The sequence below is a fragment of the Acyrthosiphon pisum genome, chromosome X (genome assembly GCF_005508785.2).
Source record: "Acyrthosiphon pisum isolate AL4f chromosome X, pea_aphid_22Mar2018_4r6ur, whole genome shotgun sequence".
Lineage (NCBI taxonomy): Eukaryota > Metazoa > Arthropoda > Insecta > Hemiptera > Aphididae > Acyrthosiphon > Acyrthosiphon pisum.
The window spans coordinates 121,840,996-121,858,958 of record NC_042493.1 but is presented as its reverse complement, the minus strand read 5'-3'; the positions used below and the strand labels follow the sequence as shown (position 1 = coordinate 121,858,958).

Sequence of the window (17,963 nt, the reverse complement as noted above, 5' to 3'; positions counted from 1 at the left end):
GTAGTTTTATTCAGAGTGTTTTACGATACACAAAACTGGATGGGTATCATTTGTACGCTGAACGATCCAACTAAATACGAAACTATACCCACGTTAAACCGAGTACAGCTGATCTTGGATTCGCTTAGCTTTTCACAAGTCGGTGACATGGACTACGAAATCACGTTCCAACTTTTGAAATATCTAAAACACGAAAAAGAGTATACACCGTGGTTTGCTGCACTTAGTGGTTTGGTAATGATTGATGATTTACTGAAAAGGACTCCGAATCATGCAGTGTTCCAAGTTAGTTTAAAAGGCATTTCTTATTTTATTATTAATTACAAATGTCTAGGACTTCTAACGATGAGCTATTATATTTTTATCCACGAATAACACAGTTATAACTTATAGTAAACGTACAAAAAAAATCGTTGAAGACATACAGGGTGTCCCGTGAGGATTTACCTGAAATAAAGGAGATATCTCAATTCAGGGTGGGGGGGGGCTGTTGAAATGTCTGAAACCAATGTAATTTGGAAAACCCAAACTTTTTTCAGCTCAATCGTTTGTAAGTCATTTGTTAAGGTGTGTAAAAACAAAATTTTCGTTTGTAAAGAAAACATAAAAAAGTTATGCCCATTTCAGGGTGGGGGGCTGGAGAAATGTCCGTCTAAAAACCATGACATTATTAACTAAATTCCAATTTAAAATAATTATGTTTTGATTTTATTCATTATAGTAATTACTAATTAGTAACAGAATATTATAATATATTATTTTTTACATTTCATACCACAAAACTTCATACGCTTACTTTAAAACAATATTAAAGAATATAATATTGAAATATATAATTCTAAATAAGTACCTACTTGGAATATTTTGTAACGTAATATTTAAGCAATAAAAATTTTAACATATAATTTATGAGTTTTATATTTGTTTTAATTGTTGGGTGATACTGAAAATTAAGTAAGAAAAGTGATAAGTATGTTTTATTTTTATATAAAATTTATCGTGTGGAGCGAGAAAAATTTTTGGTATAGATGTTGACTAAGTATCGAGCGTAGTAAGAACATTTATTTGGATTCAATTAAAAAATATAGCGTATAATCAAGACATTATTTACCAATACATCCCTGATTATAATAATTTATGATGTGTGTACTAATAGTCTTAGCTACGCCATTGCTGCTGGTTGACGAATAAAAAAAATTCAACACCTAATAATATAAGTTAACAATTTGTTAACTAAATGTTAAAAACAAATAAAAGTATTATTATAATATTAAGTAACCGTTTGCAACTAGCAGAGTATTTGTGTATAATACAATATACTTCTAAATGTGTCAAACAATTTAACCATGATGGTAAGAAAAATAATGTCACATATCGCGACCTCATGTTAATACCTCTTATATCTAGTTTATTCGAAAATGACATTTTGGTACCACTGCATAACTGTTATCATTGCGCGTAATTTGTATTCATGACTGAACATTTTATTGTGTTTTTTCCCACAGAAAAATCATTTGTAGTGATAACAGTTCTATAGGAATCTGTATAGGTCATAGGAAATTTATTTAGTTTATTGTTTCTCCTGAATAATTTCAAAAACGTGAGATAAGAGGTATTAGCATGAGGGTCGCGATATGTCATGTAAAAAATTTTGAAATATATAATATGTAAGTGTCATGTCTATTTTCAGAAGAATCTTTTTTTTTTGTATGTTATTTACCTAAGTCTGGCAATATGTAAATCTTAAAAGGGATTTCAATTATACTTTGTACTCATTTTCTAATACAAGATCTGCAATAATAATTGTATGCATCACTTATAATAATTATTACACAATACAGATTTTTATTTTATAATACAATCAATGGGTCATAAAATAATTAGCCATGGGCTGTGTGTTTGATATGCCTTTCTTACACTAAAATATATAAAGGGTCTTCAACCTAAAATCAAAGTGAAAGATCACAATGAGCATTAACTCATAATTTAATTTTTCTCCAATTTTATATGGTAATTACTAATTATCTTTAATCTTATATTGTGTCTGTTTGGTAGCATTTCTACATCTGAACATTATATCATATCAAAACCTGATTAATTAAAAAAAAAAATTAGATTGACTAATACTCAAAAACTAATTTTTTCAACTATAAAAAAAAAAACCCAATAATAGCTATTATATTATTAGTTTTATAATATTATGAAAATGTTTTAATTTAATAATGAATATTGGACAATAGAGTTTTTAATTTTTTTTTTACGTCTTAAAACGTACATGTCAAGTGTGACATTAATATTCCAACAATTTCAAATCATTAACTAGATTATTAAATGGATTATTTTTTATTAAAACCTTGTGACTAAGTGAACATACGCTATGAGATAGTCAGAAAAATACAATGTGATTACCCACTACCCAGGATTTTGTATCTACACATATTCAAGCCATAAAAAAAATTATTGGATACCCTTTTTTTTCTGTTAAGATTATTGAATAGGTAGTTATTCTTAAAATACCTATATTATTAGAGATCTATAAAAATCCTTAATACTCAATACATAAAATTCCTAATTTACAAATAACTAAATCTAAAACATTAATATTAGTTAGGTAAGTACTTGGCTAATTACAACCAAAAATTTATTTTTATATGCTATAATTTACCATTTACATTTTTTTTTTTTTATAAAATCAAACATTTGATTTATGTTTTTTTATATTTGAGATGAACTGGATACTATTATTAGTCTTCTGATGGTTGTATGTACGCATAAATTTGCATACTCTGGGTATACTCTGTGTTCGCGCCGTCGTCACCGCCACTCGCATATTATAGGTACACACTAGTACATCACATCGATCACACACACCAATTAGCCCTTCTGTTGTTAGTTTTAAGCACACACATCACACATATTTATTTATTTATTTATTTATTTATTTGTATAATTAAACGGGCATAGCCCTATAACAGTTATAAATTGACATAATAACATAATAATAATCATTATTGAACAAATTAATTACATATAAAAGAAAAGAGAAAATACAGATAATATAATATTAAAACCGAGTAAAATTTTAGATATATATATATAAAATAATTAAATATAATAGAAGAATTAACATCTATAAGATATATAATAATAATGCATAATTCATAGGTAATAATTAATAATAAAATAATAAAAAGACTCAATAGAGTTAAAACTAAATAAATCGACCTGCGTATCATTAGCTAACCTCATAATCCTATTAATAGGAGCATCATTTAAATAATTTGTTTTTTGTAATTTCAAATAGAAAGTGTTAGTGGATCTAGTTTGACATTTTGGCACATAGAAATTTAAATAATTTAATATTTCACTAGAATAGATGAAACCATTTAATAATTTATATAGGAACTTTAAATCAATAATATTACATATACACATATTTTACACACTCACCCACACTCTAGCACTCACAGGATTTGCTCGGCGACCCTGTCCACTTCCTGTTGAGTGCTATACATAAATACACACAATAATACAGGTTGGTCGGTGTGTACAGAGAGTGCGCACGAAGTATTTAGGTGACCGGGTGACACGCACAATTATTGTACGTACCCGCCCCGTACATTTTGGTGACCTCGACGTGATATAAATATTATATTATCCAATCTGTATGTGTGTTATTTTAATGAGATACTACTGCTAGTGGCAACAAATATTTAGGCATTTATAAGTTATATAATATATCTTAATATTTAAAGGTTTATCAGTATATTTCTTATTAGGCGTAATCAGTCAATATTTATTATTAAAATATATTTTCACAAATTGATTATTTTTTCAATCAACATGTCGGTGCTAAATGATGACGAGCAGAAGACCCTAACAGCCTTAAAGAAGAAAAGGGGTGTAATAAAGGGTTCACTCACACGTGTTCGTACGTTTGTAACAAAATTTGATCCAACGCAGCAAGCCGTGTCGCTGCTAGAATTCTGACAAGAAGAGCTGCCACATATTAACCGAAAATTCGATGACATACAGTCGCAGATAGAGTTGCTTGCTGGCAAAGAAGAGGATTCTGAGTTGGAAAGAGACTTATTCGAAAAAGATTACTTCGCAATTAGATCGCAAATTCAAGAGCTTACTAGCGTGGAAAGACCTCATAATTCAACAGGTGTCAATGCGTCATTCGCCGCTACGACTTTCCATCGAGCTCAGTTACCACCTATACCACTTCCAAAGTTTAACGGTAACATACAAGAATGGGCTTCGTACTTTGATCTATTCCGAGCGATGGTTCATAATGACGACAACTATACCGCAGCACAGAAATTTTTCCATTTTCGATCAAGTTTGGAAGGTCCGGCTCTGGATCTCGTCCGTGCTATTCCAATTAGCGATGGAAATTATGAGGCATCCATTAGCCAGCTTGTGCAACGGTACGATAATCATAGTCTCGTGGTTCAATCACATATCCGATACATTCTCGACTGCCCTCGAGTAGAAGAATCAAACCTCAGTATATTTGGAAAAATTTATAGCAAGTCGTTGTTCTGCCATAGAAACTTCGGAGCCATACACATCGAATTTGAGAAGTAGTTGTGAGGGTCAGCCAAGAGATTCAAGCTCAAAAAGGATTGACACTCATAATAATTCAACTGCGAAGACATCTAACCCAACCCATCAGAAAAGAAGTTTGGTCGTCACAGAAAAACCAGAAGCTCCTTGCATCCGTTGTAATAAGTCTCATAGAGTCTATCAGTGTGAAGATTTCAAAAAGATGACAGTCACGGATCGTCACAGTAAAATACGTGATGCTCGGCTTTGCTTCAATTGTTTTTCACCTTATCATGGAGCTCATACTTTCAGATCAAGATACAGCTGCCAACATTGTAACGGAAGACACAACACGCTACTTCACGTGGGCAAACGATCAGATCGAGATGGTACAACCGAAGACTGTACTTCAGAGCAAAAGGACACACAGAAGCCAATTAGTAATTCACCAGTACCATCAACTTCCTGCTGTGCCTCACAAGCAAATAGTCACGTATTCCTGTCAACTGTCATAGTTTATATCACTGACAGACATGGGACAAAGCAAAGATGTCAGGCGATACTAGATAGCGGTTCGCAAGTAAATCTCATTTCGAGGCGACTGTTCAGGCTATTTCAATTACCCAGAAGAAGTGCTGTGATTCCGGTAAACGGAATCGGATCTAGTCGTGTCCAAGTATCAGCAGCGGTTGATATTCAAATAATTTCAAGGGTCAAAGATTATAGTATTGATCTATCCTGTTATGTACTACCAAGTGCGGTGTGTGAATTGTCTTCCTGCTCTACACCAAGTCATACGTTTAAAATTCCAAATGATTTAGTTAACGATTTGGCTGACCCCTCCTTTACTGAGGCTGGAGTAATAGATAGGCTCATAGGAGGTGGTGCATTTTACAACTTATTAGAAAGTGAAAGAATAAGTCTAGGAATAGGCAACATAAGGTTGCAGAACACCAAATTTGGATGGTTGGTAACCGGAGAAATGAACACAGTGTGTTTACTAAGCATTGGCCAAGAAATCGAGGGAGATTGGAGGAAAATTAGTATCGATGTTGAGTTGTAGGTGAATTTCTAAGTATTTTTTCAACTACTGGAAAATAGTATTGATTTAAATTTTGAGATGTAAGTTAGCAGAAATTTGAAATAATCACATCATCAAGCATTGACACACCTTTTTTTATCATTGTTCAGTGCAAATGTTCTTTCAGAAGACTCACAGTTAAGATTTAATTTTATAGATCAAGAAGATACGCAACACTCAAAGATGAAATAATCAAAAATACCTATGCAAAATAAAATATCATAATTTAGTGCACCGTATAATTAATAACGAATTTATTTCGTATGGCATACAAAACTCTAATAACGAAATGCTATACTCTTGCAATACAGACAATCAACTGCTAAAAGTTCCGAACTCCATACTAATTTTATTATATTTTGAATATTTACCTGTTGTACTTACTTGTCGTATGGACGTTGTTTAATGAAATATGGTTTCAGAAAAATATGCGGGATATGTTGTCGTGCATGTATAGCAAATACAGAAACATGGACGAGAAAGTTAATGGTTATGAAAACATACAACTTCAAAATCTCGTGATTTACAGAGCTTGCGATTACCAAACAAAGGACTGTATCCAACGAGTTCTGGACTTGTTTAGAAAGTGGATGAAAAGTAGTGACCCAGACAATAATAATATGTGAGTTTTATCGAAGTTTAATTGCATAAAATACTAACTGTAATCCAAATATATTAGATTGCCTAAAGAACTGAAAGACACTATTCGCGTTCGAGCTATACAATATGGAGGTGAAGAAGAATGGAATTTTTTATGGGAACGTTATCAGCGTTCCAAGTCTGAAAAAAATGATATCATCTATGCATTAGGATGTACTTCAATAGAATCGTTACTACTGAGGTATTAATATCGTTTAAGGGGGCTGCAGCAGGTTTTGTCAAACATCAAAACTAATGTAGATTTGACCAATCTAAACATTAATTTTGTTTGTTATAATGTTTTTCAATATATTTAAATTCCGTATCATAAATTAAACCTTAAGGGGGCCGGAGGGGGCTCCAGTCAATGAAAAAAAAGTGACTTTTAGACCAATAAGCTAGTCAAAACTGGAAAATTTTGGTTTGACAGATTTTCATTTTTAAAACGGATTACGATTGATCAACAAGTTTACTAGGGAATGGTCGAGGCGATTTTGAATATTCCAATTATTGTTAGTGTCATAATGAGTAATATAAATACAAAAATATTAAATTTTTTCGATATTTTTATTCTTGAATATCACAACTGAAAAAAAAAAATATTAAAAATCCCCTCGACCATTCCCTAGTAAACTTGTTGATCAATAATAATACTAATTTCAAAATTAAAATCTGTCAAATCAAATTCTTCCAGTTTTGTCTAGCTTATTGGTCTAAAAGTCACTTTTTTTTCATCTGCTGCAGCCCCCTTAATACAGACAGCACAATAATGTTTTACATTGTTTTTGATTAGATTTTTGAATTGGTCACTTGATGAAACTATTATTCCCAGAAAATTCGTCTCCATATTATTATATTCAGTAACGACAAATGAAGCTGGATTTTTAGTAGCAAAAGAATTTTTGTATTGCAAAATTGCAGATATATATGAATAGTGAGTTATCGTGAAATTTTATTTTGTTAATGTCAATATTCATATTATGTAGTATAAACAAATTAAAATGTCAAATAACTTATTAGGTAATTGAATTTTATATTTTTAGCTATCAACGTCAAGGCGATAGTTTAGGTAAATATGTAGATTATATTGCGTCTCAAATGAAAACTAAAGAAGAATTGGAAGAGGTAATTAACAGAACAATTTATTTTGTTAAAAACCAAAAGTTTCATTCAAATGTTTTTTTTCCATACAGTTCAAATCATTTATTATTAAATCATCATGTTACTTTAAAGAACCTGATGTGGTTATCAACCAGATAACTGAGACTATTCAGAGAAACATTGATTGGACATCGAAGTTTTATAATAAAATAGTACCATATTAATGATGTTATGAGTGGGCGCCTGAACACAGTTTGATTTGTGTTAATAACTGTACAGTTTTCGGCCACTTTGACATAATACCTATCAAGTAACATACTAGAAATATTAAGTTATTCCCATTTTTAACTACATACTTTTTTAATAATCTGGCGTGGTTAATATTTTACCTTGAGTTGTGTCACAAGATGCAAATTTCAGATCAGAATAGTTTATTGGATATCTTAATTAAACTTGTCATATTTAAACATCATTAAATATATTCATTTTTTTTTCACAAGTTAACATAACTCTATGTACATATAACTATGAAGTATGATTACTTTCTTTTATTATAATAAATAATAACATAAATAAATTGTTTCTTTTTACAAGACAAATAATAGTTGAGAAAATTAATATTTCTCTTACAACCAATTCAGGTCCTATTTTATGGTATTTTTTTTTGTATATACCGGGTGATTCTTTTATCATTGAACACTCATTATTTCAAAAAGTGTACATTTTTTTGAAAATATTTTTTTACATAGTTTCAAGTCGCTTATAGAACAACGTTTTTCTTAAAAAATTATATTTTTAAATACTTTTTTCCTTATAATTACACGTACCTACCTCACCGTTGGTATAAAAAGTATTGATACACACAAAATCCACATTATTGTGATTGTAAAACAAAATGTAGGTATTAAATTTAAATTTAATACCTAAACTTAATAATAATAATTTAATAAACACATAATAATTAATAATATAGACGTCGAGTAAATGGAAAAGTTTAATCGAGTTATTTGACTGTTAAATTTGTACGATATTAGTAGGTAGTTAATCTAGGTATATCGTCAAAAGCTAATTTAGAGAATTATTGTACCTACAACAGTATTGTACTTACTCACTGATAAGCTCTGTTAAAACAAAGTTATTATGTTATTAATTACCGCGCCCAAGTCATATATAGTATTGTGATTGTACCACTTTTAATTAAACATTTTTTTTTTTTTTTAAATTCTTTTTACTTAATTCACACTGCAGTGATAATAAGCAATAACATGTTTCTGTATACCTGTTAAATTATATTAAATCCAGAAATATGTGTAGGTACTGATTTGTTTTTATCGAAGACCATTCTTCTATAGTATTGCAAATACGACAGACCGGAAAAATATGTACTCAGATACCTGTGTAATTTTAAATTTATCTAACAAGAAATTTATATTTTTATACACTCGCGCGTGATAATGAACTTTTACTTTGTATTCGACAAAACCAATGGTCATTGGGCTGAATTAACTGCAGAACATTGTTGTACATAGTTTTATTGTGTACGTCATCGACGACGGTTATATTACCTTTCTAAAAAACAAAATAATAAACTGGCGTAATAATAATTTTTCACTATTATGCATATTATAATAATTGTTCTGTCTAGAATGGTGGGTACCTATACATTAGGTATAGTTTAGTAATAAAATATAACAATTATCGGCAAAAGATAATAGAGATACCATATATCGTATAAACGCGTAGTGCCTATATTATAGCGCGCACGATTGCTTATATACCTACTTATAAAATATTTTGCGTGGTTTTAAAAGGGAATTTTGAAAAAGTGTGCCAAACTAGTTGTTGCCTTTTACGTATTTGTGTATCGGATGAGCAAAAACCGCGATAAATATTTGATTTTTGTTAGGTAAGATGATTATGTGAGCATAAAATAATTTGAATATTATAGTGTCAATACTGCAGACACACATATACGACCAAAATTGAATACTACACGCAGAACCATAAAAAAAATGACTAGCTTCGTCAAAATTTAAATTTAAAACGCTTATTAAAAAATATCGTAACTACCTAAGTAACCAGTTCTGGCACTGTTAAAATACAATTTTATAATTAATTATTATATGTATAATATATATTATAGGGTTCTGAATTTAAAATATTTTAATGAAATTATGAAAAATATTTTTTCTTCTTTTAAACGTATTCGGTTATAGATGATTAGAAATGATATATTGATTACACACTTGGAAAGAAAGAAAAACAGATTAATTTTGTACATTTATTATTTCATATTTATATATTATCTATAATAATTAATGTATTGCTGAAAAATATTCCTGACATTATTTTGAGAGTAAAAACATTTTTTATTTGAGTTTTAAAACATTATTGTTTTATGCTGACTGTCAACGATCCAAAAGATAATGATTTGAAATAAAATTGAAGTCAATTTCAACAGTGAATGAAATAATAGTGTATTTTCAGTAATTATAAAGTGTACAAAAGTCATATGTGTGTGTATGTGGCTAAGTGATGTTAAGGTGCTCCCGACTCTTTAATTTAATAGGTAGATACTTAAATCATATTTTGTATAATATTGTAAAATGTCACGACTCACGGCTATTAATATTAGTTTAAGTCTAATCATTGTGAATATACTATGCATTCACAGAGCTATGGATCTCAACAATATGTATGATGTTGAGTTGGTTTATGAGTTTGTAACTTAAGAGTTAAAAGGCAATGTTTAAATTTGTTATACTCGTATTATAGATTTTTTAAACAACTTGTATATTATTATATGTAAATAGGTATGTTGCATTTTTTTTTTGTTTCATACAATAAACCAACAAAATGTTTACTTGGAAGTCGACGACTAATTAAGGAAACCCGTGAATTTTTACGCAAAATAGGTTTTCGAAAATATCGATTTTGGTTTTTGTGTAACTCTAAAACAAATTACTGTAGGAATATGAAATGTTCGATGGTTGTATTATATTAGCATTTTCTATACACGATACAATTTTCAAAAATGTAGAACTTTTGCAGTTTCAATTTTTTTGAGTTTTTATTTCTATGAATGTAAATAAAATGTTATTTTTTGGTTTAATACAATACTCCTAATATATTGTTACAATGTTATTTGATAAATATTAAAAATCCAGTCACAATTTTTTTTTCATAAGACAAATATTGACAAAATACGTAAAAATTACGAAAATGATCAAATTATTCATAGATTTTTTTATTTTTAAATCTTAGATTTGAAATTCTGATACAAAATTCCTCAAAAATTTGTCAAAAAAAAAAAAAAAATGTCTACAAGAAACTCGTATTACATTTTTAAGAGCGTTTGAAGTTCATATTTTTACAGTATTGGATATATTCACTCGATTTCAAATGTAGCGTTTTTCCTATTTTGTAGTAAATCAAAAACGAAGAACCGTAGACACTTGAGATTTATTTCATATGTTTATTTTATCAATTCCTATAATTGATAAAATTTTAAAATATTTTGATTTGATCTGTTTACTGAAAATTTTATATTTCATTTTTATTAGTTTTTTTTTTATAAATATCAATAAAATTTGATTTTTTGGGCCAAAAAGCGTCAACATTTCATACGAGACTCTTGGTATATTGCTTAAATAGCAGTTGAATATTTTTAAATATACATAGGTACAATTTTTTTTTATAAGTATTTAAAGTTCGATTTTTGACAATATTTATCAAATTTGAAATTGAAAAATGATTTTGTTGTTAAAAATTTATAAAATCTTCAACTTTTATGGCAAAGAACTTTATAATATTAATTCAATTTACCGGATAACGACTACCATGTTAATAATAAGCAACAACAAAAAAAAAATATATAATATAAAATATCCACACTGACATATTGTCACCACTCAGAATCGTTTTTCGTATACAATATTATAATCATTGAATTCAAATTTAATACCATCCATTATACAGTGACCCACTTGGAACCTACTGCACAGCAAACCTCGACATCCATTTACCCACCTTATTATTATTATTATTATTATTTATGGTCATCATATTTTCCTGTTAAATATTTCTCACCTAAATTTTCACTTTATAAAATTTAAATACAAATTATCAATAACATATTTTATAAAAATGTACATAACTAATATTTTCACGCGATTGTCACCGTCCAGTATTCGCTCATAAATATAACGATTTGTCTCATTATTAAATTATAAGTCACTGCAGTAATTTTCAAACGACAGTACCAAATAATATTTTAAAAAATATTATGAACTAAATTCAAACAATATCTGGGTTAGCTAATAATTTTAATCTTATGCGATCGTACCTCATCATAAGTTGAAGTGTCGGCAAAATTGACTTTAAGATATTGTGGATTAAGGCTTTAGTTTGGAGTGTAGACATGAGCTGGGCAAGTTTTTCCAACTAGTTAAAGTTAAGTTATTATAAAATGTAACTTTGTTAGAATAAAAGTTAGTTTCTGAAGTTTACCAAATTTCTAACTTAGTTAGAAAGTAGTTAGTAAACATTGTAACTTAAGTTAGAAGTTAGTTTTTTTATTTTAAGAGTTACTTTCTTACTAATTAGTAATTAGTGCCTAGTTTTGAACATGAGCCACGAGGACAAAGCGTTACGGGTTTTAGCACGAGTTGATAAAATACAAGTAATACGAAAAACTTGAATATTGCATTTGGGGCTGGTAAGGCATTCACAGAAAAAATTTAAAATCAATGCAAATTCAATATTAGTAAATTGTCATAATATGCAGTTTAAACTTTCAAGTAATATAAAAATAATCTATCAGGTACAATAATAATAATCTAAAATAGTAAAATCTTACGTGATTAGGCCAGCCAGTGTTACTGTTCAATATGTACAATATATATTATATATATTATTGTAAATTAAGTTATTATCTCAACAATATATAAAAACACGTTTAATATAATAGATTTCAAATATTTGTATTATTGTTTATTATCGAAATGTATAATGAAAGTGAATTGTTTGTAATGTGTTATCAAATACCCATTTAAATCATCAACATTTTCAAAGTCAAAATGTAATATTTGATAATATTTGGTGCATAGGAATATTTACAAAAAAAAAAAGTATTTCTGAAAAATTATGTAAATAAGGTTTCGTGTATTGTTAATGTCTGTACTAAATTCTGAATTTATGTGGCGAGGATTAAAATTAATCAAAATTGTCCGAAGAAATGTTTGTAGGTACCTTTTTTAGCAATCAAACCTTTTTATGAGATGAACAAAAATATTGACTAATATATAGATGTATAGTAATATCTAATATTTGTAATAATGGAAGTGGATGTATTGTGATTTTAAAGTTATACTTTACTCTGAAACCTCTGTAATCTTTAAAATCATAATATTATTAAATGACCGGATTGTCAATACAATGCGCAAAATATTGATATTTTTAGATGATTTAAAAAATCAAAACAAATATTAGTTAAACGTATGACGACGAGTTGTTGACTTGTGTGAGCACTGAGCGCCTCGCTAATATTTTACACTACAGAGACACACACACTTACTATAACACTTAAATTCAGCACTCACTCATTTCGAAAATTGCCTATGTTCCATACATAATACTGTTCAATATCGAATCCAGAGGCGTTCATAGCTGATAGGATAACCAATAACAGTTATCGAAAAGTAAAGGGCGGAATTTCAAGCATAATATGAAAAATAAAACACTATAATATAATAATTAAATGTAACGTCAAAGAGTCTTTCGCTTAAAATAGGTAACAAAAAATACGAAATATTGTGTGCTGGTTATTTCGTTACAGCTAATTACTAAATACCTCATATACAATTAGATACATAGCTCCTAACATTCTTTACAAATGATTATTTGTTTTATGAATCATTATTATATGATAGGTATTAATTTATTTTTAATAATTTTTTAATTTGATTTTAGAATTTAATACTATATTTTAGATGAACGTCCTTCAATTTAGTCAGTGATAAAATATGTGTGGCTATACCTCTGAACGGTAATTACTCATAACATACCTATTGCTGACGTTATAATATAAAATATAATAATATGTAGCATATTATGTCAAAACACGATACCATCATATAGGTATTATAATGTAATATAGGTACGGCTAGGATTTATATGTAGGTAAATACATAATATTTTTACTGAGATTAAATCATTTGATTTGTGAAAATAATAAATTAGTTTCAAATTATTTGTAATAAAATGAGAGGCAAACACACGGCCCTCAATAGAGTATTGCAATATATTTATAGTATGTTTGTATTAATGTAATAATAAAAGCGTTTCCGACCATCAAAAAATGTGATATAATAGCTTTGTCTTGCATCAATTTTCGACCTTAAATGACTAAATTGTGCTTGGGTATAATGTATAAAATGTACTATGTGAGTCGATATGAGGTCTTAGAAGGAACGGACGTAGAAATGTAAAATTATAATATATTATTATCATATGTTATCGAACCTCACGTCCTCAACATTAGTTGACATGTCGGCAAAATTGTTATAATTGTGCCTTGTGGAGTTTGGAGTGTAGACATGAGCCACGACTCACGAGGGAAATTGGCAAAACGTTATAGGCTTATGTTATAAGTTACTAAAATACAAGTGATACGACCAAGTTGAATATTGCGTGTGGGACGAGGGGGTTGGTAGGTATTCACAGAAAAAATGGAAAATTTAATATTATTAAACTTTAAAGTAAAAAAAAAGTGGGCGAGTGGTTGTCGCTCTGCTGTACAGTTGGTTACAAGTGGGTCACTGTAATGGATAGTGTTAAATTTGAATTCAAAGACATAATAATACCATTGTATAAGAAAACCGATGCTAAGCGAAGATGGTCAGTCAGCCCAAAAAATAATGGTTTGAAATAAAATTTAATTTCAACAGTGAATGAAATAATTGTGTATTTTCAGTAATTATTATAGAGTGTACAAAAGTCGTAGGTACATGTGTGTGTATGTGGCTGAGTGAAGGTACCTAGACTCTTTTATTTAATAGGTACTTAGATAATATTTTGTATATTGTAAAAGGTCACGACTCACGGCTATTAAGAGTAGTTTATGTCTAATCATTGTGAATATAATATGCATTCACAGAGCTATGGATCTCAACAATATGTTATGGTTTTGAGTTGGTTTATGAGTTTGTAACTTAATAGTTAAAAAGCAATGTTTAAATTTGTTATATTATAGATGTGTTAAGCAACTTATAAATTATATGTAAATATGTTACATATTTACAACTTTTAAAAATATTCACTTGGAAGTTGACGACTATAAACTTTTAGATATATTAAATATTTTATTTTTATTTTTCATTCAAATTAAATATTTTAAGAAAATAAATTTCATGAAATTTTAAAGCCCTATGTATATATATAGTGATGTTAAAATACGGTATTTTTTATTTTTTTGTATTACACCGTATTATACACATTTTATACGGTATAAAATCATGTATTAAAAGATATGCAAATTTGAAATTACATATTATATTCAATTTAAACTTGATTACTCAACCATTGTCCATTTCCCATTTGAAAATTGAATCTTATTAATACAAATAAGAAAAATAATATAAATTAAATTCAAAAGTAATAACAAAGTCAACGAGTAAAGTAATAATTAACAATTTTAACAAACATAAATGACCCTTTTGGTTTTTTTTTTCTAAATTATAAATAAAATAAATGTTTAATATAAAAATAGTAATAGTTAATAGTAACAACTTTAACACTTTAGTCTTTTAGTTTCCTTTTTAAATAATAAGTAAAATATTAAATAAGTAATAACTGTTTAATATAAAAAAAAATATATACTTTATAGAAAACAAAATAATTATTACTTAAAAAAAAAGTTGTAACAGATTTTATACCAGGCATTTTATAAAATAATTCTATACAGCGTGTATAGTACCATGTATAATACGATGTTATAAATTTGTATTATACAAATGTATATTATAGATAATATATATGTTACCTACGGGTAATGTTAACATTCGGATAATGTCGACATTAGCCATCCGTGTTGGCTAATGTATAATTTTTCGTTTATAAACTTGAAATATCAACATTATCCGGATAATGTTAACCTTAGCCAGTCAATTTTGGATAATGTTAAAAGTTATGTACTAAATAGGCTATTGAGGTTTTTTAGCACTCTATGGTGGTCAGCAACTTTTTTGGTGTCAAGGGCCAAAAAATAAAAAATAAAATTCACGGGCCTATATATCACACTTTATTATATTATATATATTAACACAGTTTCAACAATAACACATAATAATAATAAAAAAAATTAAAAATATGAAAATACTAATAAATTAATATGACTTTTAAATTTAGATAAATTGTAATCGCAGGCATATTATCGAAATACCTTTAGGTCACCGTACGAGGCAATGTTTGGAACAGATATGAGAGTTGGTTTGACTACACATTTTCCTAGCGAATCCGTTGATAAAATCAATACTGAAGATGATCTAGAAATATTTTTAAACAATATCAATGTAGAAGAAGATGTGAATGCAAAAAATAATATTCAAGTGGTGAATGAAGCATCAAAGGACGAAGGGTTGTGTGACTTAATATCTATAAGACAGGTATGATATTGATATTTGAAAATTTGAAATTGCCTATATTTTTCTAAATAACTAAATATAATATTACAACTATTTTTTTTACAGAAATCAATCGATAATAATAGAAAAAATTCTGAAATTTGTTTGATAAATCAAGCTGAAAAAATGAAATTTAGGTCTATCCATAAGTTTCCCCCAGCTAACGTCGGAGATAGTGTGAGAGTCACTTTACCCGATGTCGACAGAGGACGAGCAGACCCAAGAAATATTTTATTTGCAGTTGTGGCTATTGAGAACGAACAATATTATAAACTTGGTAATAAATATGGTACTTTGCCACAGTTATATACCAGAAACCAGTTTGGACGTGTTTTAGGATATTTTTTAAGAATTCAATTAATAATAAATATTAAGGATATTAATTTTCATTTTTTTTACCTACTTACCTACTTTATTTTATTAATTTGAAATTATTATATATCTTTTAATATGCCTATACGTCTAAAGAATAAATATAATAAATTATAGGTATTTAATAAAAAATACGTCTAAGATTATTTCGTGAAGCATTCGAAAAATAAAAATACTTATATTTAATACCATACGTGTTGAGATGTGGAATTTACCGGTAAAAAAAATTCGGTAAATTAACCGGTAAAATGTACGTAAATTTCCGTAAATTTCGGTAAATTGGTAAATTTTGGAAAAAAAAATTGTTGAGTGTAATTTTTGTTTTATTTTCAAATAAATCTTACTTACCAATCTTTTACCTTCTTTAACATTTTTATGTAGTGTTTAAATGCATGATAACTATTATTTTTCCTTTTATCTACCAGCGTATCTAACCTATTCCGCTTTTCCTATATAACTATTGACTTTAAGTCTATACCTAAAATTTTAAATGGTTCTTTGGAAAAAAAAAATATTACTTATTTCATTCAGAACAGAAAACAATATGTAATATAAATCATGAAACTTGTAATAAACAATAAAATTAAAAATGTAATTAAAATTCAGAACATATTAAGTGAGTGTATGTTGAATGGAATTAAAAAAATCATCATCACTTTAATCTGTTTCACCAAACTATGTCATCAGTATTGTAATCCTCTTCCTCATTTTCACTGCTAGAACTACAAGCCTGATAACTACAGGAAGGCTCTTCATCTTCATTGTTAATGGTAAAAGATTCTTGGTTTGTTTGTGCGCGTTTCACTGGTTTTGACACTTCCAGGTCTTGATTATTTATATGTTCATAAATAAATAGTAACTTTTTCGCTGTTGCATTTGTTAGACGATTTCTCCTTTTAGTATGGATGAGTGAATAAGAGCTAAAAGAACACTCTGTAACTGCTGAGGATGCTGGCAAGGAAAGAATAGCAGATGCTACTATTGAAAGACTTGTGTTTGAACAAAGACCATTCCACCAGATACGTGCTTCTATATTATCAATATTGTACCATAAAAATAGCATTGGGCCCATAATCCTTCATGTGAACGATACTCAGCAAGTTCAATTATTATCTGTAAAATAAAATGAAAATTAACTATAAAAAAAAAAAAACACTACAAAAGTATGAAATGTATAAACAAAGTTAATTATTAAGAAGATAATCAAAACTATTTTAAATAATTTAGGTTACAAATCAATAATATTTTAATAGGATCTCATTGATAGTTAGTTGTATAATTTATTTAATAAAGTAATATTAATTTATTACTTAATAATAAAACACTGACAAGTATGAAATAGTTAGGTATTTGATGAAAAAACATAATACAGAAATATTTATAATTATTGTACATATTTACCTTGTTATATTCATTTGATGGTAGTAATTTATGAGCAACTATTTGTATGTATCCAATTCCTTCTACATCACATCCTTGGGGTAAATCTTTCCCTTGATATTTTGGGTCTAGCATTGAAAATAAATGCATATAAAAAT

General features: G+C 28.1%; 2 protein-coding genes across 7 annotated transcripts in view; one reads left to right on the top strand and one right to left on the bottom strand.

Annotated features, from left to right (window-relative positions):
* The window catches only part of LOC100574012 (aminopeptidase N), a 154,184-nt gene that overhangs the window by 96,585 nt on the left and 39,636 nt on the right, over positions 1-17,963 (bottom strand). The window lies entirely within an intron of this gene.
* LOC100169117 (aminopeptidase N) overlaps positions 1-17,963 on the top strand; it is a 40,858-nt gene that overhangs the window by 22,430 nt on the left and 465 nt on the right. For 4 of the 6 annotated variants that reach the window (XM_029492720.1, XM_029492716.1, XM_029492714.1 and 1 more), the window contains exons 14-15: positions 15,796-16,035; positions 16,120-16,261. In XM_029492720.1, coding sequence (XP_029348580.1) covers positions 15,796-16,035; positions 16,120-16,261 — 382 coding nt within the window. Of the gene's footprint in view, positions 1-4; positions 286-6,054; positions 6,255-6,311; positions 6,474-7,064; positions 7,206-7,314; positions 7,397-7,464; positions 7,950-15,795; positions 16,036-16,119; positions 16,262-17,963 lie in introns of those variants that run through there. The other 2 variants (XM_016801393.2, XM_029492724.1) reach the window with 2 other exon arrangements.